This window comes from Callospermophilus lateralis, chromosome 4 (genome assembly GCF_048772815.1).
Source record: "Callospermophilus lateralis isolate mCalLat2 chromosome 4, mCalLat2.hap1, whole genome shotgun sequence".
NCBI classification, from domain to species: domain Eukaryota; kingdom Metazoa; phylum Chordata; class Mammalia; order Rodentia; family Sciuridae; genus Callospermophilus; species Callospermophilus lateralis.
In genome coordinates, this window is record NC_135308.1 from 121,657,264 (window position 1) to 121,684,155 (window position 26,892).

Below are 26,892 nucleotides of genomic sequence, written 5' to 3' on the forward strand. Positions count from 1 at the left end.
TAGTTAGTTGGGGGAAACCAGAGGAGGAGTGTGGGTGAGAATCAAGGTTCCTGTTTCACATCTGCCCACGGGATGTAGACATGAGGAAGCCCTTCAAGGAGATTATTATCTAGCAGAGGAGATAAGAACATAGGTCACTGTCAGAGGAGGCAGAATGTCCAGTTCCACAGGGAGGTCCCAGCAATATGGCACGATCATTAAGAAGGAAAAGGAGAAAACTTCATGAAGACACATTTTCCATGAGTCTTGCTGAGGAAATTTTTATGTTGGTGCTGAGGAAAGGTAAGGAGGGATGATGAGAACATCAAGTAAGAGAAAATGCTGGAAGCCGGGCCAAGAGCAGTGTGATATGGGATGTGTTGGGGGGCCCCCAGGTAGACTGGCATGCCCCGCACACAGGCTTCATAGAAATCTTGGGGGAAAAGCAGGAATTAAACTGGGGCCAGTAGTGTAAAGGTCCTTTACAGGCAGGACGAGTTTGATGGACACTAGGGGGCCTTGGCAGGAAGAGTAATGTACCCCTTCTCAAAGATGTCCACATCCAATCCTTAAAATCTGCAAATATCTTCTGTTTCATAGCAGAGGAGAATTAAGGTTGCAGATGGAGTTAATGCTACAAATCAGGGAGATTGTCCTGATTTGTGCACGTAGGCCCAGTACAATCACAAGGGGTTCAATGTGGAAGACACGGGCAGAAGGGGAGGTCAGAGGAATGCAATTAGAAAGACTCAACTAGCCATTGCTAGTAGCTTTCAGCCAAGGAGTATAGGCAACCTCTTTTTACAAGGAAGTGGGAAAAGGCAAAAAAATAAATTCTCCCCTAGGCCTCCAGAAAAGAATGCAGCCCAGATGGAGTCTTAATTTTAGCCCAGCGGGATCCACTCTGGACTTCTGACCTCTAAAATTTTAAGAGTAAATTTGTAGGTTGGTTTTATTTGTTTATTTAAATCCAGGGGTGCTTGACCACTGAGCCACATCTACAGCCTTTTTTATTTTTTTATTTTGAGACATGGTCCTGATAAGTTGCTTAGGGCCTCACAAAGTTGCTGAGACTGTCGTTGAACTTGCAGTCCCTCCCGCCTCAGCCTCCCAAGCCACTAGGATTCCAGGAGTGCACAACTGTGCATGCCCAGCTCTTCTGTTCTTTTAAAATAACAGTCATATAATTGCAAATTATAAATTAATTACATGGATTGTGAAAATTTTTGCAAGTAAATGAATTTGAATGAATTCACTTTATGTATTTTATTTGCTTTCTTAAGTAGCAGAATCCAGCAAATTAGGTCTCTAGAAGCTCTGGATACTGAAGCACATGCAAAGAAATATCTCGAAAAAGAAATATCATCTAATTGATACATAAGATCAAATGGAGTTTGAAACCTTATCCGATGTCCGGTTTATTAATTCTAACTTAACCATATTATAGCAGCATGTGTTGATGTTCTGTTTCATTGGAGAAAGCTAAGTTCTAGAAAGTAGAAGTTTAATCCTTTTTTCTTTGTAATAAAGTTATTATGTAGTTATTTTTGTCATAACAACTTTATTTTAAAATAGATTTAAAGAACTGAAAACCAGACGATAATACTTGTGAGGGCTAAATTCTCAGTTCTATTATAATTACCTTTTATTTTCTCTATTTCAAGGATAAAATGGCAATAAAACTTATCATTATTTTCCTAAGACCTGCTTCTATTCGAGTCTTTTATTTCTACCAATAGTACATCATTCCCTCTTATTAATACTTATTTTTTTAACTTTCCTTGACATTTAGTCAAGACAGTTATCTTTTGCTTTGATTATTACAATGCCTCTTCACTGTCCTTGTATTTAATATATTTCTTCTTCTATATTGGTGGTTCTCAAAGTATTATCAGTGCGCTAGCAGCACCAGCATCACCCCTAGAATTCCTGTCCCACCTGTGACCAACTGAAGAAATTCCACCCACATTCTGTGTTGAAGTTTGAGAATTTGCAGAGTTAAAAAAAAAATAAGAAAGTAAATAAACCAAGCACTAAGGGGGGGGGGGCGTTAATTAATATAAACAAACAATCCTAAATAAGACAACAAAAGAGAGAAGAAAGAATTTAGGCAGATGGAACAAGTAAAAAAATAATTATTAGATTTAGACCTAAAGATATAAGTAATTATATTAAATATAAATGGACTAACTCCTCTAATTAAAAGGCAGAGATTGGTAGACTGGAAAAATCAGACCCAAGTATATTTGGTTCAAGAATACCAACCAAAAATGGCAGTGGATGTATGTAGCTATTCTTCCAAAGAAGGTGTATAAATGACCAAAAAGCACATGAAAATATGTTCAACATAATTAGTTAAAACAAAAACACAATGAGATATCATTTCAAACCCAACAGAATGGCTATTTTTAAAGACAATAAGAAGTATTGTTGAAAGTGTATAAATCACACATTACTTGCAAGATTAAATACAGCCACAGTGGAAAACAATTTGGCAGTTTCTCAAAAACCTAAACATAGAATTAACATATAACCCAGCAGCTCCATTCCTAGGTGTACTTTGCAGAGAAATGAAAACAGATGTCCACACAAAAACTTGAATGTGACTCTTTGTAACATTACAACCCAAGCATCTGTCAACTGATGAATGGATAAATAAAATTTACTATTCAATACAACAGAAAATTATTTGTCTATAAAAAGGAATGAAGTTTAATACTTTCTACAATATGGATGCACCTTGAAAACACACCAAGTGTAAGAAGCCAGACACAGAAGACTATACATTAAATAATTCCATGGGCATAAAATGTTGAGAATATGGAAACTGATAGACTGAAAGTAGACTTGTGGTTGCTTAGAGCTGGGGAGTATAGGATAATTGTATTTGACAGCTAAAAGATACAGAGTATCTTTGATGTGATGAAAATACTCTAAAATTGATATTGGTGATGGTTGCACACCTCTGTGAATCTCCTAAAAGCCTTTAAATTGTATACATTAAATGGTTGAGTTGATGGCATGTGAATTATATTTCAATAATTCAAAATAATTCCAAAAAATAATAACAGGAGATTTGCTCTACAAATTTTGGCATTTTAAATAATTTCTTAAGAGATGTCTTTTTTTAATATTTAATTTTTAAATTTGTTCTTTTTAGTTATAAATGACAGTAGAATGTGTTTTGACATATTATACATATATGGAATATACCTTCCCATTCTTGTGCTTGTACATGATGTTAAGTTACACCGATCGTGTATTCTAATATGAATATAGGAAAGTTAGGTCTTATTTATTCTGGTGTCTTTTCCATTCCCATCCTCCCTCCCTTCCCTTCATTCCTATTTGTCTAATCCAATGAACTTCTGTTCTTTCCTTCCACCCCTTATTGTGTGTTAGCTTCCACATGTCAGATAGAACATTTGGCCTTTGGTTTTTGGGATTGGCTTATTTTACTTAATACAATACTCTCCAGTTCCATCTATTTACTGGAAAAATGCCATGATTTCATTCTTTTTTATGGCTGAGTAATATTCCTCTGTGTGTGTATATACTACATTTGTGTGTGTACATATATATATATATATATATATATATATATGTGTGTGTTTGTGTGTGTGTACACACACACACAAACACACACACACACACACACACACACACACACATACACACTACATTTTCTTTGTCCATTCATCTGTTGAAGGGCACTAGGTTGGTTCCATAATTTAGTTATTATGAATTGAGCTGCTATAAACATTGAGGTGACCATGTCACTGTACTATGCTGATTTTAAGTCCTTTGGGTATAATTCTGAGGAGTGGCATAACTGGGTCAACTGGTGGTTCCATTCCATGTTTTCTGAGAAATCTCCATACTGCTTTCCCTAGTGGTTGTACTACTTTGTAGTCCCATAAGCAATGTATGAGTACCTTTCTCCCCACATCCTGTTAGGTTATTTATTTATTTATTTCTGTTCTTTCAAGGAATGAGCTCAATGCAATGAAATTTTCTCTTAGGATTGCTTTATAGTGTCCCAGAAATCTGGGGATTGAACGCAGGGCTTTATGCATGTGAGGCAAGCACTCTACCAACGGAGCTATATCTCCAGCTCCAACCTCTAAGTATTTTTTAAATTTCATCCCTGATTTCTTCTATTATCCATTTGTTATTCACTAGCATACTTTTTAGTCTCCAGTTGTTAGAGTACCTTCTATTTTTTATTTTATCATTCATTTCTAATTTTATTCCATTATGATCTGTAGAATGCAAGGTTCGTTCTCTCTCTCTCTCTCTCTCTCTCTCTCTCTCTCTCTCTCTCTCTCTCTGTCTCATATTGGCTAAGAGTTGCTTTGTAGACTAAGGCATGGTTTATTTTAAAGAAGGATCCATGTGCTGCTTAGAAGAAAGAGTATGCAGTCATTGATGGATGAAATATTCTGTGTATGTCTGTTCACTTTGAATTGTCAATTATATTTTTTAGATCTATTGCTTCTTTCTTTATTTTTTCTTTGGAGGATCTATCCAGTGGTGAGAGAGGTGTGTTAGAGTCATCCAGTGTTATTGTGTTGTCATCATTTGATTCTTGAAATTGAGAAGGGTTTATTTGATGTATGTAGATACTCCAATGTTTGGGGCATAAATATTTACGATCGCTAGGCCTTGTTGATGTGTAATTCTCCTAAGCAGTATGAAATGTCCTTCTTTATCCCTTCAGATTAACTTTGGCTTGAATTTCACTTTATCTGATATGAGGATAGAAATCCCTGCATGTTTACGAGATCCATGTGAATGATATGTTTTTACCTATCCTTTACTTGAAATCTGTGGATGTCTTTGCCTATGAGGTGAGTCTCTTGGAGATAGCATATTGTTGGGTCTTGTTTTTCAATCCAATCTGCAAGTCTATGTCTTGATTGATGAGTTTAGGCCATTTACATTCAGTGTTATTATCGAGAAATAATTTTTATTCTCTGTCATTTCGATTTATTTCTGGTTTTTACCTTGAATTAGTTTCTCCCTTGATTGATTATTATTCTAGTGTGGTTCCTCCCCTTGCTGATTTTCACTTTTATTTTTCATTTCTTCTTCATGAAATATTTCATTGAGAATGTTTTATGGTGCAGGCTTTCTAGTTGTGAATTCCTTTAGCTTTTATCATGGAAGGTTTATATTTCACCAACAATTCTGAACTTTAATTTGCTGGGTATAGTACTGGCTGGCAGACATTTTCTTTCATAGCTTGGTATATGTTATTCCAAGACCTCTGAGCTTTGAGGGTCTTGGTTGAGAGATCAACTGAGATCCAGATTGGTTTCCTTATAAATGTTACCTGTCATTTTTCTCTGTCAGCCTTTAAAATTCTATCCTTATTTTGTATGTTAGGTATTTTCATAATAATATGCTTTGGTGTGGATCTGTTGTAATTTTGAATATTTGGGGTCCTCAAGTGTCCTGAAGTTGATTTTCCATTTCATTCTTTAGGTTTGGGAAATTATCTGATATTTTTCATTGAAAAGATTGTACATTCTTTTGGTTTGTATCTCAAAACCATCCTCTATCTTGATAAATCTTATATTTGGTCTTTTCATGTTATCCCATATTTCTTGGAAGTTCTATTTAAGTTAACATCTTTTCTCCACTGTCAACTTTGTTTTCATTACCTGAAACTCTGCCTTCTAAGTTGTTTAGTCTGTTGATTATGCTTTCTTTCTTTCTTTTTTTTTAAAAGGATGATTTTTTTTTAAGTTGTTGATGGACCTTTATTTATTTATATGTGGTGCTGAGATTCAAACCCAGGGCCTCACACATGCCAGGCAAGCATTCTACCACTGACCCACAACCCCAGCCCCATTGTTGGTGATGCTTTCCATTGCACTTTTAATTTGGTTTATTGATTCCTTCACTCCTTTGATTTCTGCTTGATATTTTTTCAGAATCTCTCTTTGTTGAAATGATCTTTCACTTCCTGTATTTTCTCTCTGATTTCACTCCTTACATTGTCCTTTACCTCAAAGATCAGTTTAACTATGTACATTCTTAATTCCTTCTTTGACAATTCTTCCATTGTTGTGTCAGTGGATATTATAATTGATGCATCTTGGTTTATTTAAGGCCATTTGTTCCCTTGATTTCCCATGATGTTTGTATGTCTACAAGTCTAATGGTATGGATCTGAGGCAGTAGAGTTTCTGCCCTGTGGACTTGTAGTGTCCCTGAAGATTTCCAGTACCTCACCATTTAGGGGGGCATAAATAATAACAATAACCAATGCAAACAGTATAGAGTAGTAAATCAAATAGTTTCTGCCATGGCATCTACAATGATAAATTGTCACAATAAAAAGAAATGATATGATCAGTTATTGCTCATAGTAAAAATATTTAAGTTTGCAAAAGGGTTAACAATTTTGAATGGTGGATTGGGTGAGAACAGATATGATGTAGGATCTGATCACTATGATGTAGGAGGAGAGAAGATAGAAGTAATTAAAGGAAGAGTGAAAGAAAGAATGATAGAGATTGGCTTGCTGGGAAGCTCCCTGTCTGCTTTCTTGATTTTCATGCCATTAAGCAGCCAGGAAAGCAACCTTCTCTATTGCACCATCTTGAAACTCCCAGAGATTTCTTATCCAGTAAATGATGTTACAACTCCCTATTATTTTGGAAAAAAAATTAAATATTAAATTTGAAAAAAAAGTTGTTTGGAAAGAATTAGTATTTAAAAATTACTTTGAAAAATATTTAAATAAAGTATGCATTTAATTAAAATTAAAATTACAGTTTTGATGAAATGACATTTTAAAATTATAAAGACAGATTTACGGAAGTATAAATAAAGTTTCGGTAAATACTTAGATAACTTTTTTTTTCCCCATACCAAGGATTGAACTCAGGGGTACTTAACCTCTGAGCCACATCCCCGGCCCCATTTTGTATTTTATTTAGAGACAGGGTCTCACTGAGTTGCTTAGAGTCTCGCTTTTGCTGAGGCTAGCTTTGAACTTGTGATCTTCCTGTCTCAGCTTAGATAACTTTTTTGGCTTGGGCAAAGCCTTTCTAAACATGACACTCAAGGTGTCAGCAGGACTGTGTGTCCCTGAATATTCTAGAAACACATCTTTGTTTCTTTTTCTTTCTTTCTTTTTTTTTTAGAGAGAGAGAGAGAGAATTTTTAATATTTATTTTTCAGCAGACACAACATCTTTGTTTGTGTGTGGTGCTGAGGATTGAACCCGGGCCACGCGCATGCCAGGCAAGCGCACTACCGATTGAGGCACATCCCCAGCCTCCACATCTTTGTTTCTTACTAGCTGAAGGTTGCCTGCATTCCTTGGCTTGCAGCTGCATCAGTCCAGTTTCTGCCTCTGTCTTCCCATGGCTCTCTTCTCTACATGTCTCTGTTTCTTCTTCTACACTTATAATAAAGACACCAGTCAGTAGACTTAGGACCCATTCCAATGTATTGTGGCCTCAACTACTTATATCTGAAAAGATCTTATTTTCAAATAAGATCACATTCCAAGGTTCCAGGTGGACATGGATTTGAGGGTGGTCACTGTTCTCTGCATGCGTGTGCTGTGTGTCTCAGTAATACTACATCTGGCAGTATATCATAAAGGAAAAAAATTACAGAAAGATTTAATTGAAAGATAAATATATTATTGCAGCATCACATTTCACATGCAAAACATCTGAAACAACCTAAATATCTAATAAGGTACTATTACTATTATTATAATGTGTGTACTATAAATGTATATTATAACTATATCTACTATTAAATAGATACACATCATATGAATGATGAAATATTATGCATAGAATTTATGGAAGAAATACATGTTTTACAGTAAAGGGATTTTTGAATGTTAGTGATGAAAAAGTAGATTACAAAACAGTGTGACTCCATATTTGAAAAATAAAAATGTTTGTTTTTATGTATGTATACACCCTTCCCCCCCTGCCCTCCCCCACAGATTTCTCTCTTTCTTTGTAACTTCTTCCATTATGTGTGATTTTTAGCTACATTATTCTTGGATAAATAATAGTATCAGGGCTTCAGTTGAAAAATGCAAGAGGATGTGAGATTTGGTTTGGGGGTTCATATAAATTTAAAATTTGTATATGGAAGCAGACAGTATACAAAGGAAAGATAAATGACAAGATGAAAAACGCACACCATTGATTTTATTTTTGATTACCTGTAGCTTCTAAATTTTCTCCAATAAAGATAGCTTATTTTTTGTGGTGAGAGAAAACCCAGAAGCATTACTTTAAAATAAGTGCTCTGTAAAAGACTAAAATAATGCAACTGGGCTCTTGATGTCTCTGACTTTCTCCATTTCATACTCTTCATAACTGGTGGAAAATGCCTGCTTGTGTACAAATCATTACAGGTCACATTACTCAAAAGGATCTGTAGTTATTAATTTGGCAGTTCTTTATTGAGCACCTGCCACAGGCAAGCTCTGCTCTGAGTTCTGAGAATGCAGTCAGCGTGAGACTAACCCCTGCTGGGTTGGAGCTTGCTCCTGGTGCCATCTTTGGAAGGCATCACACAGTGCTGTGGTGGGTGCATTTGCTGCTTAGTTTTGAGGTGGTATTTGCCTCCCCATCCCTGGAGCTTGCTTCCATTCAGCTTTATCTCCCATACTCTTCGGATGTACTGAAAGTTTTCTTGTGACTCATGTCAAACACCTTGCCCTTCAGTGTTTCTCAACTAATGTTTATTTGATTTTCAGAGCAGCTATTACAGAAAAGTAACAACACAAATTTATGGTGTTAAAATTTTGCAGGACTTCGAAATTCCCATTGGAGATGTGCTGAGCATCTTCAAGTACTGCAGAATTGTCTTTGTTTTCAGAAAGATAAATTCAGATGTGAATTCTCAGCAGGTTGTTACCAAGGAAGTCTTCTTTAAAAACACAAAATCAAAAACTAGAATGAGGAAATAACTACAAATACAGGAAAAGTTAAAATAATTTCAAGTGAATAATGAATTCTATGCTAATAAGTTTGAAAACCTAGGTGAGATGGTGATTCTCTAGAATAATTCAAACTTCCAAAATAAAACAATCCCATAGAGATTAAAAAAAACAATAGACTACTCACCATAGAGGAAATAGAGAAAATTCTCAAGGAACCTTAATTGTAAATGTTTTCAGGTCAATTGTGTGAAAATAGGGAACTTAACCCTACTTTAAACTATGCCAGATAACAGAGAAATAGTAAAACTTCCCGATTCTTTTATAATTTTAGGGTTACATTAAAATAAAAACTCATTATAATATATGAAAATTACCAGATAGTGTCTCTTAATAATATTTTACTTAATGTCCTACATGAAATAATAATAGTAATCTTGGTGTTAGAACTACCAGAAGTTTTAAACTTTAATTTTGTTTATCTATATTTTCTAAAACATTTTTTCCAGAGTCACATACCTCATCCTATAAGCCTGAGCCCACACGGTAGTAGTGGTGGTTTTGTTTCAGTGATTACGATGTCTGCAGATAATGGTTCTGCCATCGAAGCAGGTCTAATTGTATTAATTTTTGCAGATTGATTTCATAAAAATTACATATTGCTAGGTAGGAAATGTAGCTAACACACCAGAAATTAAATCAAGATAGACAAATGAGGGGGTGGGCATTGTGTGACCAAGATTTAATTTCCTCACCAAATTGTTTACCATCAGGGAGAAAATGACTAAAATGGTCAGAGATCATTGATGGTCCCTTCACAGGAAAGAAACGACTTAAAAACAAAAATGAAAGCAAGAAGCCTGTGGTTTACCCATCATAAAGTTTCTTGGTAGCCAGTTTTGTTTGTTTTTGTTTTTTTAAGAATGGGGAAAGATGGTCTGTAAACCCCTGGTGTATAGTCTCTTTGGAACATTGCAATTGTAATTTATGAAGATGTACACTCTTTCATTCTATTCTTAAACATGTATGCCTAGATGCCTGTGAAAATGAGTTTGTTTCTTCTTTGTAATTGCTTACAAAAGAAAAAAACCAAACTGGTAAAAGCTTTAATGTTTTTCATTTGAGGACCAATTAATAAATTTTGGCACAGCTATGCAAGGGTCTTCAAAGAAAAATGAGCTGGATCTCCCCATGCAGATATGAAAGCGAACGGTCTGTTAGCAAATGAGAGAACAAAGAACAAGACCCAGGAGAGTGTTCACCTTCATGTTAAAACACAGTGTAGAAAGTGCCAGGAGGAATCACAAGTGGCTGCTAAGCACCACTGCCTGGGGACTAGGGTCACTGAGGGGAGGCATTTCATCTCATATAATAGTTTCCACTGTTTGCGTCGTCACCTGTATATCCATTATGCTTTCTTGTATTTGATTTCCTCATCTACAATATGAAGATTATGATACCTGTCCTCCTGGGTTATGAAGATGGTGAGGTAATATGTAGAAAGCATTCAGAATAATGCTTCACACTTTGATGAACGATGGCTAATGTTATTTGAAACATAGTTTAAAAAACCAGATAGTACTGCAGCTTTATTTTGGGGGCGAGTGTAGGAGACCTCTGCCCCTTGCCCTTCTGCTACCTAGAGACAACTGCTTTTGTCTGTTTTATTTTTTTGCTAATATTTAGCTCCATGTTTTTAAACAACAGTTTCCCTGATGTGGACATTTTAGATACTGTTGAAGTTGCCTATGACAGAATGTGAGGATTTTGTTTCCTTACACCATCCCATTCCACCCTATTTTTTTAAGAAGTTTCTTTTTTTTATTGATTTTTTAAAAATAAATGACAGCGAAATGTATTACAATTCTTGTTACACATAGAGAGCACAATTTTTCATATCTGGTTGTATATAAAGTATGTTCACACCAATTCATGTCTTTATACATGTGCTTTGGATAATGATGTCTCCATTCCACCCTTTTTTTAAAATTTCCTTCATCCTTTAAATATAATTCTATTATAATGATTGGCTGAATTAATATTGAGTGTTTAACTTATTTTAACAACGTAATATCCCATTCATTTCTGTAACTTCCCTGGAGCTCATAATCATCCTTTAAAAATTTTCTTACTTTGCTATGTACCTTTCTCTTAATTTTCCAAAATTCCCCCACATTATAAAATTATAATTATAAAATTATATAAAAATCCCTCTGTCTTATGGTTATTCACAACAGGTAATCTTTTTTCCCACATTTTTTTTCCCCTCTCAATTTCTTGAGACATCTTCTCTGGAACCTTTCAGCCTGCTGCCCAAATCGAACTGGATGCACCTGAAACCTATTACATCTCTCCTGTGTCTGGTACCCTGCCTTCTTGACTCCAAACCTTCCTCTTTCTTGGTTTATTCCTTTGGGCTCTTTGTTTATTTTTGGAATCCTTCCTGAGAAAGGGTATGTGTATGTATGTATGTATGTATGTATAATTTGTAAATCTTAGTGTCAACCAGTTCTGATTCCAAGACTTTAACACATGCTAAGTTATTTAATAAAAACAGTTCATTATTTGTTCGCCAGCCCTCATAAACAACATCATTGTTCTTAACAGAAATAAATAATCAGATGTTCTGTCCAAAATTATGCTCACTGAACACAAAATTGTTTCACTCATCAAAACTGATTATAGGTTTTACTTATTCCCTAGCACACTGCAGAGTCATCTGGGAGTATACATATACATATAAAGAAAAACAGGCCTATATTAAAATTGCAGCTGGGGAAGGTGATAGTACAGAACAAGAAAGTACAGTTGAGTGTGAGCCATTTGCTTTAGAAACTTACTTGCCTGCAAGACCTGCTTCTGGTCTGTAAATCCCAACTTCATTGTCAGACATTCAGATCCTCCTGGGACAAAACAGTGGTTTCTCAAAAGTAGAATAGTCATTTGCCAAAGAAAGGATAGGTCTGCTTTATACCATCATGGCTCTCTGTAGGCTCCATATTTCTCCTAATCTGTCAAAGACCTTTTGTAAACTGTTTGAGGCATTGGACTATAGAGCTGAATTGTGACCTCTTCCTTCTCTATAGCCTGGAGCAGGTCTTCCTGGCAAGGTTATGGGTTACTCAGTAAATAGGTTGGAGTAGCAGTCCCAAATGTTGATATGTGTTTCCTCCAAAATATAAAGAGAGCCAGAAAACACTGTGTCTCTTTCTTAGTTTTCAGGAGTGAATGATAACAGCAATTTGCTTTTCATGTTGGAGGAATTTCCAGAAATTCCCTAAACCAGTAGACCCTCAGAAGAGTTACTGAGGGGTCAGGTCCCTGAATTTCCACTCTCTGGCACATCAGTGCTTTACCAAGGAATCTAGGACACTTTGTACTCCCTGCTTTCCAGGCCCAATCAGCATGATATCATCGTTTTACAGACAAAGTAATGTTCTGTGGGATTGTGCAGGGGTCAAGGTCCTTGCAGACTAGAGCATAACAGAGAGAACTGATGCAATCTCAAATAAGACGGTAAAGTTCACACCATTTCTGCTAGGTGAAAGCAAACTGCCATAGAATAATACTACACATAGTTTATTTGGTCCAGTAGAGACTGAGTTTGAAACAGTAGATGAAATTGGAGTCACCACTGATTCATTTTAACAATACAGTCATTCTCCAAGACTTGTCTGCCTTCTCCAGGAGTCAAATATGCTAGTTTAATAAGGGTGAGATAGACTCTAACCTCTGTGACTTCCCCTAGGGATACAGAATTGGCTTATTCCTTTTCTATTTTGGGAAGAAGTGGGTACTTGCAGAGTTACCCACCATAATATCCTTTACTCCATGAGTAAGAGGGTCAAAATGTGAGTTAGGGCAGTTGCATGTGTAATCATTCTCTTCATCTACATATGTACAGCATCTGTCCTTTCAAAGTTTGTAGGAACAACCACAGGAAAGTCCATGGACTTACTGGGCCTATCATGAAATTGGAGTCTTAGTTTTCTTAGTTTTCAGGGGTGAATGATAACACGGCACCAACTTAGGCCAAAATCCCATTTTCCTCTGACTCCTTGAGCACAGTTCTGAGCACAGTCATACATATGAGTCCCCAGGGGCTGGAGTTAGTACAGAACCAGTGTCCAATAATACTTTAAATGTCTGCCCTTTCCCTGCTGCACAGTTACTCTGGTAAATGTCAGTATGTTCCACTGAAAAAAGTTAGACCGTCTTCAGTGGGCCCTAGTTCATGTTCTGCCACCGAAAGAAGAGTCTTTCTTCAGAGATAAGCAGCCACCCCCACCCCACCCCTGCCTTCATTCAAGGCTATCTGGGCCTGGGATTCCAAGAGGTATAAAGTGTGAGCCCTGCCTTACATCTCTTATATCACATTGACATGTAAGACTTCTCTTCAACAAAACTCAAGGTTTTTTGTTTTTGTTTTGTTTTTTCAGATATATCAAAGAGAACCTCAGAAGGTCTCCACCTATTTTAGTCCTCAGTGTCCCATAATCCATTAACCACTATGAAAAGTCCCTGTGGATCAAATTGTTTTTATTATGTTCATGAATTCTGTGGGTCAGGAATTTAGGCAGAGCACAAGAAGATAGTCTATCCCTGTTCCATGATCTGAGGTTCCAGTTGGAAGACGTGAAGGCTGGAGGCTGGAATCATTTGCAGGCTCTTTTATGCACATCAGTCAGTTAATGCTGGATATTGGCTGGGGACCTCAGTTCCTCTCCATATAGGTCTCCCTATGTGATCTCTCTGCATGGATTAGTTTGGGCTTCCTCACAGAAGAGCATTTGGTTCCAGGAACAAACATTCCCTAGAGAAGAGATGAAAGCAGAAGCTTTGTCACTTTCTGTGATTGAGCCGTGGAAGTCACACTGCATGCATCATTTCTGCTATAATCACAACCTTATCTATGCTATAGGGAAGAGAAAATAGACTCCCACCTTTCAGTAGAGGAGTGCCAACATCAAGTTGTACGAGTGCATAGGATAGAATATTTATTGGCGCAGCAATCTTTAGAAAACAAATCCTGCTACAAATAGGAGCCCCATTTTTTCTTTTTTTAAATCAATGCATCTTTCCATCCTGATGCTAGGAAACTTATCATGGATAGGTTTCTTGGTTCCCTTCATGCAGAACAAGTTTTTACTTCATTATTATGATCCATATAGTCATAAAAAGTACTGACCATCTCTGTAAGGATTTTTTAAATTTCATTTTGGTTCTGGGGATTGAGCCTAGTGGTTCACACATGATAAGCACACACTTTGACACTGAGACAAACCCTAAGCTCTTCCTCAAGGACTTAGAATTGGAAGCGTAAGCTACTGAACAAATTTTTGCATGTCTTGTCATGCTTATTAACTACTGAGCTTCATCCAGATTAAAATTCTTGTTTTGGTCTGATTGCTTCTATTTAGAATCAGCCTCTATTTTTGGCAAAGACAGTGTGTTTTTATTTTCTAATTCTAAAGCTAAATGAACTCTTTTCCCTTGAAGGTGGAATGTCATTCTCAGTTTTAATAATATCACCAATTTTAGCAGTCTGCCTGAATTAAAAAGTTATATGAATATTATTAAATTACCAAAAAAAAAAAAAAGTAGCTGTGGCATCCATACACTTGGTGGGTGAGTGGGCATACTCTCTGGAGGGGAGTGAACAACTCGTCATAGAAGCATTTAAGGAAAGAGGAGCAGTTCTTCAGGGAGTAGCTGGTCAGGTCATTTGGTCGTTTTCCAATACCATCTCCCATGCCCCTTCTTCAAGCACATTAGATGACTCAGTCTTTCTGGAACATCCACACGCAGTCTTTGCACATTGTGTTTCTTCTTGGAATGTCACCTTCCCAACCCATTCTCTGACGAGCAAATTCCTGTTCAACCTTAATGACAAAAATCAAAAGTCAGCCTTCTCTCATCCCCCTACAGCTAAAATATTCCCATCCTCTCTTTTAGTCACAAAGCCCTTTGTGGATATGCTACCATTACTATAGCGTATGTTCTTGGGGAGGTGCAGAGGGAGAAGGGAGTGAGTAATAGCTAATCTTTGTATCCTATCCAGTTCTCACCAACTAAGAATGGTTTGTTGCGTAAATTATCAATTCTAAAAATCTGTCATTCTGAGGCAAGAGCTGTTAAAAATGCAGATTCCTCATCTTAATGAATCAGACTACCAGGAGGGTGGATCTTTTTTGACAAGCAAGCCAAGTGTTCTGTAGAACATACTTTAACAAACATTGTCTTAGGCTGGGTACCACCGTAAGAGCTCATTTTAACTTTGGTTCTTAGCCTTGCTTTTTACATTTTCTGAGCCATTTATTTGACCTTCAGAGTCTTCCATAACATCTTCATTTAGCTTTTTCAGATATGGATATGCATTCTAGAACCACCTGCCCTAGAATTTAATTTTTTAGCTGACGTATAATTTCGTATGTGTTTCTTCAATTAACCTACATTCATAAGGACTCTGTGTGGGTGCGTGCATGTGCATGACATTTGAAACATTGTGGAGTTTATAAATGGCTCAGTTATACTTTTTATTCCACAGAGCTTTTCTGATTATATGTTTATGTCATCAAAAATATCATTAGAATTACAAATCATAACTGAAAGACTTATTACAGGATTTCAAAAAAAAGGAGGGATTATGATATAAAATATGATTAAACCTGTGTTCCAGTAGATAATATGTTAAGAATTCATTTTCCAACTAAATTTATTTGGAAAGTATTTAATCAGAAAAAACCACTTTAGTATTATGTCTTTCATTATGTCCTCCCTAAGTGAAATCAAGAAAAACACTGGAGAAAAAATTTCTCCATTTCTGTTGCTTAGATAATGCTTCACATAGAATCCAAGCCCCAATATTTAGTTAAATAGACCACATGTTTTAAGCAATAATTTTTTAAAATGACTCAGAAAAAGAAGAAAGTGAATTCTGCCTACTCTGCCCACATGATAAAAACACAGCCCTCAAGATACTCAAGACAAAGAACCCACTCAAGAAAGGTTCTCGTAAAAATGTAAATGCATTGTGGTGGGCCGAAAAAGAATGCTGTAATAAACATTGATAAAACCCAAAATAAGATAATGGAAAAATAAGTAATAACACAATCAAATATTCTACATTGAGTAATTATAGTGTCTTTTCTTAATAAACCTAGTGGAGGTTTTTATATTAAATTTGGAATATGTTGCTCACATGTGGGAAAATTTTTTCTAGAAGATAGGTATTAAACAACTATATTTTATTGCATGCTGCTTTTTTGGTGTGTGTGCTTCTAGAGATCCAACCCAGGTGCTCTTTGCCCCTGAACAACTCCCTAATCCTTAATTTATTTTTTTTTATACAAAGTCTGCCCAAGTTGCTAAGGCTGTCCTCAAACTTGCAATCTTCCTGCCTCAGCATCCTGAGTTGCTGGGATTATAAGCATGTGCCACGGTACCCAGCTTCTCCTGATTTTTTTAAAAAAAGTGATCTCATCCAAGTTCCGGCTGCAAACAACACAGGTTCTTCTGAAGGTTTTTTTTGTGTGTGTGTTAATGGTATTAGAAGTGGAGAAAAAATGCTTTTCAAATGAAAAAATGATACATATCAGAATTGTGTGAAGAAGTTTCTCCAAGGGACTATTGTCCTGTGAGCACAGGTACTGTGTCTGCAGATTCACCTAAATGAAGTTACATCCATAGCGCCAAAACCCAAACTTGAAGACAGAGGCAGGAGCAAACACAGTGCATTTCTCTTGGAACTGATCAGGAAAATGAAAGGCTATACAGAAACACTATGCTGTTTCTCCAGGAGAGGCATGCAGAGGGCAGGGCATCCCCCAGATCAGGGAACTCCAAAAGAGAGAAATGGGAAGCTCTACAGACAGAAATGTGGAAGGTAGTGTGGAACAATGTCAAGAACACTCTGCAGTCTGAGCCCCAGATTGTTTGCCATGGTGATCTTGGGAAAGTTTTCTTAAATCTCTCTGTCCTTCCGTTTCCTCATCTATGCAGAGGGCGTGATTATAATATTTGTTTATTTGGGTTAATGAGATGATTGACACAAAGTCAGTAAATGTTAATCATGATGATGACAGTAGTGATGATGATAATGATATGATGTAGATTATTATTTGCCCCCCCCACCAATGGAGGGATATATTCATGATGGAGCCCTTACAGAGAATGGAAAACCATCACACTTGAATGACCTAGAAAGAAAAGAAGTCTGTGGTTGATTTTCCCAGTTTTGCTTCTCTAGAACACTGCTTTGAATTATCATTTCTAATGTATTTAAAATTCTCACAATCTATGATGATCTATTGCATATAATTGAGAAGGGATCTAGAGAGGATCTGCAATAGGCCTCACAGAAAATTTAAAGACAAATCAATTGGAGAAACAAGACTTGAGAAAATATAATATTAATGATTTCTTTTTTTTTAAAGAGAGATTTTTAAAATATTATTTAATATTATTTTTTAATATTTAAATATTTTAATATTTAAATATTAATTTAATATTAATATTTTTAAATTTTTTTTTAATATTAATGATTCTTTTTTTTTTTTAAAGAGAGAGTGAGAGAGGGAGAGAGAGAGAGAGAATTTTAATATTTATTTTTTAGTATTCGGCGGACACAACATCTCTGTTTGTATGTGGTGCTGAGGATCGAACCCGGGCTGCACGCATGGCAGGCGAGCGCGCTACCGCTTGGGCCACATCCCCAGCCCAATATTAATGATTCTTAAGAACACAAAATTTAGTCTTGAAATTTTTCCTTTCAAGACAGTGTTTTACAAAATTTTTAGAGTGTTACATGATATTTAACTTATGATATTCTTTGGAAAGAATGCAATCCAGAATATTTAATTTTAAGTATAAGTTTTAAGGATACTTAATTTTATTGTCAAGTTATTTTCTGCAATGTTAAAGAAAAAAAGGTCTTTGCTCTCAGAATCTATCCACACTAACTCTAAATTTCCTAAAGCCAAGAAATTACACACACACACACACACACACACACATGTATAGTTTCACATGAAAGCTCAACATACCTAATACAAAACTTTCCACACTCAGTGAAAGTTTTTGTCTGACTGTTTTCAGAAACATGTATGCAGTCAAATCTTAGAATTGGCATTTGGTAGACACATTTCTTTTAAAAAATTTCTCCCCCAAAAACCTGAATAGTAAAGAATTCAAATTGAGTTATCTTTCAAAAATTTTATATATATTCTAATTACTTTTGGTTGTTAATTGTCATTTTTTGAAATGATGAGTCTACCTCTTGTGTCAGGGATAACCATTGCTAAAAGGGCTCTGATAAATGTTTGGACATTTATACCCCACAGCTTCTACCTTCAAAACTGAAAATTTCTCCTTCCTAGAAATACCACAATAAATGGGCACTTATTCTTGCTTTATAAACGAATCGACTATGTATAGAAAGAAAATATTTTAATAGAAGGAAAGGAAATATCCAACACATTGTAGAAAGTTAAGCAATTGGAAAATTACGATCCTCTTATGGATGTTTTCCTAATGCAAAGTCCAGGCCTTCAGGGAGGGACCTCCCAAACTGGTCTCCTTTGCTGGCTGGAGTCTGGGGGCTTCATCAGGGTTCCCAGCCTCTCCCCAGTGGGCAGGATCTCTTCTGGGAAAATCACTGCAATAGTTTGTAGTCCTGCCTTCTGTTGGGTTCTCTCTTGATGTGTCTCCGATAATGTAGTCATTGAAATGTAGTGCTAGAAATTATTTTGGAGATTTTACAGGTTAGAAAAAATGAAATCCAGAAAAGGGGAGACATTTGTCCAAAGCCCAACACCTAATGAATCACAGGACTAAAGCCTTTAGTCTCCTTTGCTTCTAAGCCTAACTGCAGCATTGGAAGAACTCAAAATCTGTATCTCACAGCTTTATATTACTGCTAGTAATAAAAGTGACACTATATGTGCACAGTAGTCCAGTCATTAAAATAGTATTTGTATAACATGTTGTAAATTTGTTTTATATAATAGAAAAAAACCAAATATATTAAAATTTGAAGCACACTGTTTGTATATTTTTAAGGTATTTACTGAAAATAGCTTTATCATCTTGAATAAAAATGTACAGAAGACCTTTATTAAATCAACAAACATTTTTGAAACTGCATCATTTCTGGAAGGTCCTCAGTGTGAAGACAGAAAAGAAAAACAGCAGTCCTTTGCTCTCAACCTGCCAGCTCCCTGGGGAGGCTGACATGCAGTGTGAGACTGTGGTTCTGGCTGTGATATCATGAGATGTGCATCCTGGGGTAGCACAGGGGAAAAGCACCTAATAGGCAGCAAAAAGAAAAGGTCCCCCAAAGCGGTGACACGAGATCTGACTCCAAAGAAAGGGATGAAAGAAAAGGGACATTGAAAGGAGATAAAAGTTTGTGCCAGGCAGGTAAATGTCACAGCATGTGGCAGATTTGTGGCTTCTGTCTAGCTATATCCCAGGATTAAATGAAGATGGAACCAGACAGGGACCAGATCATAGTTTTGTACGTAGTGCTCAAAATTTTGAATTTTACCAGAAATAATGGGAAGGCATTGCAAAATGATTTGCTATAAGTAAAAGAATGTAACTCAAATTGTACTCTAAAGCTAATGCTTTGTCTTGTTTTGTGTTTCTGCTTCTTGATATCAGACACCTTGGTAAAACATCTGTGAGTAGAATGTGATAAAATCACTGGAATCTATTTCTAGTTGTAGACCTGACAGGAATCTCAATTTCCTCATCTATAGAATGGAGATCATTAGAGGGCTGTTGTAAGAAGTACATTGAGGGCTGGGGATGTGGCTCAAGTGGTAGTGCGCTCGCCTGGCATGCATGTGGCCCGGGCTCGATCCTCATCACCACATACAAACAAAGATGTTGTGTCCACTGAAAAACTAAAAAATAAATATTAAAAAAAAAAATTCAAAAAAAAAAAAAAAAAAAAGAAGTACGTTGAGTGCTGGGCTTGGTGGTGCATGCCTGTAATCCTAGTGGTTCTGGAGGCTGAGGCAGGAGGATTGCAAGTTCAAGGTCAGCCTCAGCAATTTAGCTAGGCTCTAAGCAACTTAATGAAACCCTGTCTCAAAAAAAAAAAAAAAAAAAAAAGCCAGGTGCAGTGGCCATGCCTGTCATTCCAGAGGTTCTGGAGGCTGAGGCAGGAAGATTGCAAGTTCAAAGCCAACCTCAGCAACAGTAAGGCACTAAGCAACTCAGTGAGATCCTATCTCTATTAAAAAAAAATACAAAATAGGGCTGGCGATATGGCTCAGTGGTCAAGTGCCCCTGAATTCAATCTCCAGCACCAAAATAAATATATAAACGAATAAATAAATAGATTAAATGGCAGAATATTTACACAAAAGCTTTTTTTAAAAAAAATCAATAAAGGGCTGGGGATGTGGCTCAGTGATAAAGCATCCTCAGTGCCAAAAAAAAAAAATGTACACAAGTTCTGTCCCATTCAGTACTTATTACGGTCTCTGGCATATTGTAAATGATAAATATAAGCTGGAATAATCTTCATCTTTATGAAAGTCTGAGTTGGAGAAAATGGCTTAGGATGCGTAGGGCTCATTTTAACAACTGGAGTTAAAATCAGTTTTTCAGTGGTGCTGAATCTGTATTGTTTAGGGTAATTGAGCCCCCTGAAGAGATTTACTCTGTCAGCGGCATGGCTAAGAAAAAACATCAGTTAGCAAAATACATTGGTTATATGCTTGAAGGAAGTTTTCTGCTGATTTCATTGCCTAAGAAAATGTAAGAAAAGAAAACTTAAGTTTCATGGTTGAGAAGTAGGATCTGGAGAAGATCTAGGCATATGCTTGATTTAATAGTTAAAAGTGGAAGAGGAAAATACCAAGGTCCACAGATAGGAATTGATGATAAAAATGAACTTTCCCCCGCTCCCTCTGTTGACTGGCAGCTCCCCAGAAGAGAAGATATATTATGCTTTTAATTTGTCATTGGATTGTAATTCCTTGTTTATGAAATGTCCTTATATCCTAATGGCTGAAGGTATTTTAGTTACTGGAGGGTTTTTTTTTTCCTTTTCTTTTTTTTTTTTTTTTTTTTTGTCATTGTACCAAATTGGAAATTTGAAATATAGTGAAGCAATTTCAATTTGGTTGTATTTAAAAATTAGGTATAAATTAGATTTATATCTGCACAGTGCCATCTCCCTGTAAAAATGGACCAGAAGCCAAGGCCACAAGCAAGATGCCAATAGCTATGGGTCCTTGTGGATAGTCCCAGTCCAACTGCTTTGACCATATTAAAATGGTAAGAGTTTGATGGCTGGGGCTCTCTTTGGCAACTTTTCCTGTCTCATGATTAGAACACCTGAGCAGGAGCTGATGGGTAGCATTGTGAAAACCATAATGCCTGGTGGTGACACTGTTGGCACATTCATGACCATCGAGATGGGCATTCGAGGTGCTGAGGCTGTAGCTCAGTGACAGAGTGCTTGCCTGGGTTCGATCCTGAACACCACATAAAAATAGACAAATAAAATAAAGGCATTTGGTGCATCTACAACTACAAAAAAAAAAAAAAAAAAAAAAAAAAGATGGGCATTCAATGCTAACCAGGGCAGTAGTTGCCCTGGTTATGCTTTCCTATCAATCTGTGCTTTCCTATCAGTCTCAAGCCATGCACTGTAATCAAAGAACATCTTTGAAGAAAAATGGAGTATATTTCAATATTCTATAGAATAAAAGCTGTACTTTCTGTGTTCTATTTTGTTAGTGCTCCTATATTCCTCCCTGTAAGAGAGAAAATCAGAAGAACTTGGAAAGTGTCATGAATTGGCAACAGTACTGGAAAGATGAGATTGGTTCCCAGCCATTTACTTGCTATTTTAACCAATATCAAAGGTAAGTCAGTATTTACTTGTGGATATTAATGTTGTCTGTAGCCTGTGTAATTTATTACACTGGCAAATCACATATTGTGCCCACTTGACAAAATATATACCTTGGAGGTAGACTCTCTCCAGCTGTAGTCTTCACTCTTTTTAGCACATGAAGACCCCTTCATGCTCTATAGGATAGGAGAATCTGCAGGAAAGAAACAGAGAGAACTTGTATAATAGAACTTACCCTCTGGAGATACCAAAAAGTGCAGTAGTGCCTTCGTGTAGGACCACTGTATGCTACAAGTGTGCTCTGAGATTACAGATTAAAGCACATAAACTAAACAGTGTGCAGATTTATCAGCATTTCAGATTGCACAGACTCTTAAACTTTCCTTTTCCTTTCTATTCTGATGAAGTGTCAATAGAATGAGTTCACACCATTAAAACTTTACTTGACTTAGAAAACTTCACCAAGATTTTATTTCACTCCAGTTAGAATGGCAATCATTAACAATATAAAAAATAATAAATGCTGGTGAGAATACACTGTTGGTGGGATTGGAAATTAGTATGGTCACTGTGGAGATCAGTTTGGAGGTTACTCAAGAGATTAGGCATAGAACCACCTTATGACCCATTCCTCAGTATTTATCCTAAACAATAAAGTCAGCATACTACAGCCGTGCATGCATACCCATGTTTATAGCAGCACAATTCGCAATAGCCAAGTTATGGAACCAGCCTAGGTGTCCCTCAACAAATAGATAAAGAAAATGTGGTATATATATATATATATATATATATATATATATATATATATATATACACAATGGAGTTTTAGTTAGCCATAAAGAATTACAAAAATTGTGTCACTTGCAGGAAAGTGAATGGAAATAGAGATCATGCTAAGTGAAATAAGCCGGACTCTAAAAGTTTCTAGGTTTTCTTTCATATAAAGGGACCTCATGAAAATACAAGAGATACCAGTAGGGTAGCAGAAAGTGACCAGAGGAGGGAAGAGGGGAGGGAAAGGGGAGGTATGAGGGAATGAAAGAGATGAATTTGTGCTATGTGCATATATAAATATATCACAGTTAACCCAACTATTAAATATAATTATAACACACCAATAAAAGTTTTTGAAAACTTTACTTGCTTTAGAAGGCACTCAAATTTTGCCATATAGATCAAATCAAGATGATTCCTGGGCTGGGGATGTGGCTCAAGCGGTAGCGCGCTCACCTGGCATGCGTGCGGCCCCGTTTCGATCCTCATCACCACATACAAACAAAGATGTTGTGTTCGCCGAAAACTAAAAAAAAATATTAAAATTCTCTCTTTAAAAAAAAAAAGATGATTCCTTGGACTGCAATACTTAAGTATTCTCCCAGATTAATCATAGTAATTTATGTTTCAAACATTTATTTAATATTTAAAACTCCTTGCTGTACATCTCCACTTGGGCATACCCCAGTTACCTCCAACCTTCTCTTCCTCCCATGATCTCTCCTTTAGTGATTGGTGCCATCATTCCTTTGTTTACCTATCCCAGAAAACTTTGGTACCTAATTCATTTCCTCCTTTACACTCTTTAACCTATATTCACCATCATGTGGATTTTACAAACTTCTGTGATGACTTTTCTGTGCCTTCTTGCCGCCACTGCCTTAGTTCAGTTCCCCATTATTTCTCAACCCTGCTAATGCAGCAGTGATGTCATAGTTCTTACTACTCTAGATTCACTGGGCTCATACTCAGTCCTGTGATGGTGGAAATAGCCACATGGTTCAAGATGGCCTTTCCCTCACGGCCCAGCAGGTGGCACTGGGTGTCGAGGGGCCACCTCTGTTCTCCACCTGTCCTGTCATGCTTCAGTGGGCTACACTGCCTTCCTCATGGTAGCATGGTAGCCTCTAGGCAGCATTCAGGAGAAGCAGGCCTCAGCTCTGGAATTAGAATAAACATAACTTCATTGTGTATTCTGTTGGTCAAACCAATCACAAAGCCAGCCAGATGCATGGCATATTGACAGATGACTCCTCCTGTTAGGAAGAGCTGCAAAGGATTTGTGGCCATATTTAAGCCACCACAGCATATGAGATTCCTCAAAATCTGACCCAGTCTACCACCCCTCCAGCCTTATCTCCCTGCTTAAACGCTTTGCAGTAGCTTTCTGCACTATACAGTTTCAAGAATATCTCATACTTTCATACCCGTGTCTTTTAATTTGCTGCTTTTGCCTCTCAGCTGCCTTGCTGAGGACTCCTGTCAGATATCACCTTCTCTGGACTACACTCCTTTCCTTGATCCCCAACTTTGATTTAGTTACATATCAGTTGAGATGCCATCTGATACAGGTAAAGAGTGTATTCTTATTCGAAGTAGTATAAACAATTAGAAAACTACCTTCATACATGAAGGAATGCACAGGTAGACTGACAACAGGGTTGTCTGATGCACTGACTGACAATTGCATCAACCAGAACCCATCTCCTTTCTGGATTTCAGTTCTGCCTTTGTGGTTACAGTATGACTTCTACAATTCCAGATATTACAGCCAGACACAGCATTGTCCAGATGCAGAAACAGTATATCTTTCCTGGCAAATTTTCCTTGGGAGTAGGGTACCTTTTTCCAACTTTGCAAAGTCAGCCTCCCACTCTGTATCCTTGTTCAGAGTGAGTTTCCTTTGCCTACCTAAACTAATCACAAAAAGAACAATCAGAATCTACCCCTGACTGGAGGGTAGGACATTGTCTCCTAAGTCACATGGAGAAAGGAAGGATAACCCCAAGTGCCAGCTACCAGATGAGTCTTTCATGTCCCATAGTCTCCTGTGTACAACTCTATCCCAGAGGTTTGCAACACTCACTTGACATAACTGCTCCAGAGCAGTTTTAAACACACACACACACACACACACACACACACACACACACACACCACTGGCCAATTAAATCAGCATCTTTGGTAGTTAACCCAGGTATTAGCATTTTTAAAAGAATTCAGCTAGGCACAATGGTGCACACCTGTAATCTCTGGTTTGGGAGGTTGAGTTAAGAGGATTGCAAATTTAATGCCAGCCTGGGCAATTTAGCAAGACCCTGTCTCAAAATAAAAATTAGAAAGAATTGGAGAAAGAGCTCAGTGGTAGAGGCCCTTGGGTTTAATTTGCAGTACTGAGAAAACAATTCAGTCCTGGGAATTCCGACATATGATCAGGATCTAGAGCACCGCTCTGCCCTTTCACCTGTCACCCTTTAATGGAATCCTATGTGTATCTATCTCCCTAACCACACTGTACACTTGTCAAGGGTATGGGCCAATCATTCTTTGTAGTTGTTTCCTTAATGCTTAGCACAGTGCCTGGCTCTCAAAATAAATATTTGGTGAATAAATGAATGCTATGTACCAAGTTAATAAGGGAGGATTCTTTGCTTCCAAGGAATTTGTATTCCTTGGTGAAAACAGGTGCTTGTGCAAAAATAAATACGATTTCCCCTCCTAGAAATAAAAGGGCTGAGCACAGTGGTGCATGCCTGTAATCCCAGTGGCTCAGGAGCCTGAGGCAGGAGGAACGTGAGTTCAAAGCCAGCTTCAGCAATTTAGTAACACTCAGTGTCTAAATAAAATTTAAAAAGGGCTGGGATGTGACTTGGTGGTTAAGCACCCTGGGGTTCAATCCCTGGTGGTACCAAAAATATAGAAATAAGGAAAGATTTTGGGCTGGAGTTGTGGCTCAGTGGTGGAGCACTTGCCTAGCATGTGTGAGGTACTGGGTTCAATCCTCAGCACCACTAAAAAATAAAAAACAAATAAAATAAAGGCATTCTGTCCATGTACAACTACAAAATTAAAAAAAAAAAAACCAATAAGGGAAGATCTTGAGAATTGGGTGACTACAATAAAGAAAGCAAGGCTTAACTAGGTAGCTTAGATATGTATGTTATATGCTAAGGAGTGGGGAATTTTTATCAGGAAAGGAACCTTGGGGTTAGATTTCTAAAAAGTCATTAATGCCTTTAAGAGACAGTCTTTTAAATATAGGCAATAAAAATGCATGCAGAGTTTTTTACTTTTAATCAAAGACTGACATGATTTAGGAAGTAACTGGTATAGCTGAATGAGCATTAGATGGGAAATATGTGTTATGGCAGGCAGGAAGGAGAATACTGATGTGAGAAAAATGACATTTTTGAGTGGCTGCCACGTGCCAGCCATTGTGAATGACATTTTATTGAGATCATGAAATTTCTTACACTAGTTCTAAGTGCTAGTCCCACCCAACAGATGAGGAAACCAAGCTTTAAAGAAGTTAAATAACTTACCCAAAGCACACAGCTATTAAGTTAAAACAAACAAACACACCTGGAATTCATTTAGTCTGATTTTCAGAGTTCCTTTAATTAACCATCTACTAGTCCTGATGAGGGCTTAACTGAGTAGTGGAGATGGAAGCAGTGAACAGGGATTGTTCTATAAAAAGACATTTTAAAGTTTAATGACAGAGTAAGTGATGAGGCAAAGGAAGGTGTCAAATCTGACTGAATGTGAGAAAAGGATAGTCCAGCTCTGGAAATATGCTGAGTTAGAGGGACTCGTAAGATATCCAGAAGATGCTCTGGTTCAGAAGCAAGAGATCAGGAGCAGTGCTGTGCAGATCTGGGAATCACTGGCACACAAGCTGCGGTTGAAGCAGAGAGAGAGAACGCATGCTGGGAACACGCAGAGAAGAGAAATGTGGACGGAATTATATGCAACTTACAAGCAGAGGAGATGGAGGAAGAGTGGCCCACAGGTGAGAGGAAGCTAGAAGAAAATGCTGTCTTGAAAGGCGAGTGTATTAAGGAGAAGGAAGTAATCAAGAAGAAGGCTGAGAAGTCATTGCTTTTGACAATTAGCAGTCTGTAGTGGTCTTGTAAAAACACTCAGTGGAATGAAAAGGCAATCTGCAGAGTGGAAAAAAATGTTTGCAAAGCATACATCTGATAAGGGTTTAATATCCCAAAATGTGTAAAAACCCGTACAACTCTATAAAGTAAAACAAACAAACAACCTAATTTTAAGATGGGCTAAGTACTTAAATTGTCTCTCCAAAATAGACATAGAAATGGCTGAT

At 37.0% G+C, this 26,892-nt stretch overlaps 1 protein-coding gene across 1 annotated transcript in view; it reads left to right on the top strand.

Annotated features, from left to right (window-relative positions):
- Nucleotides 1-26,892, top strand: part of Kcnmb4 (potassium calcium-activated channel subfamily M regulatory beta subunit 4) — a 58,023-nt gene that overhangs the window by 5,410 nt on the left and 25,721 nt on the right. The window contains exon 2 of the mRNA XM_076853108.1: nt 21,665-21,792. Coding sequence (XP_076709223.1) covers nt 21,665-21,792 — 128 coding nt within the window. The remainder of the gene's footprint in view (nt 1-21,664; nt 21,793-26,892) is intronic.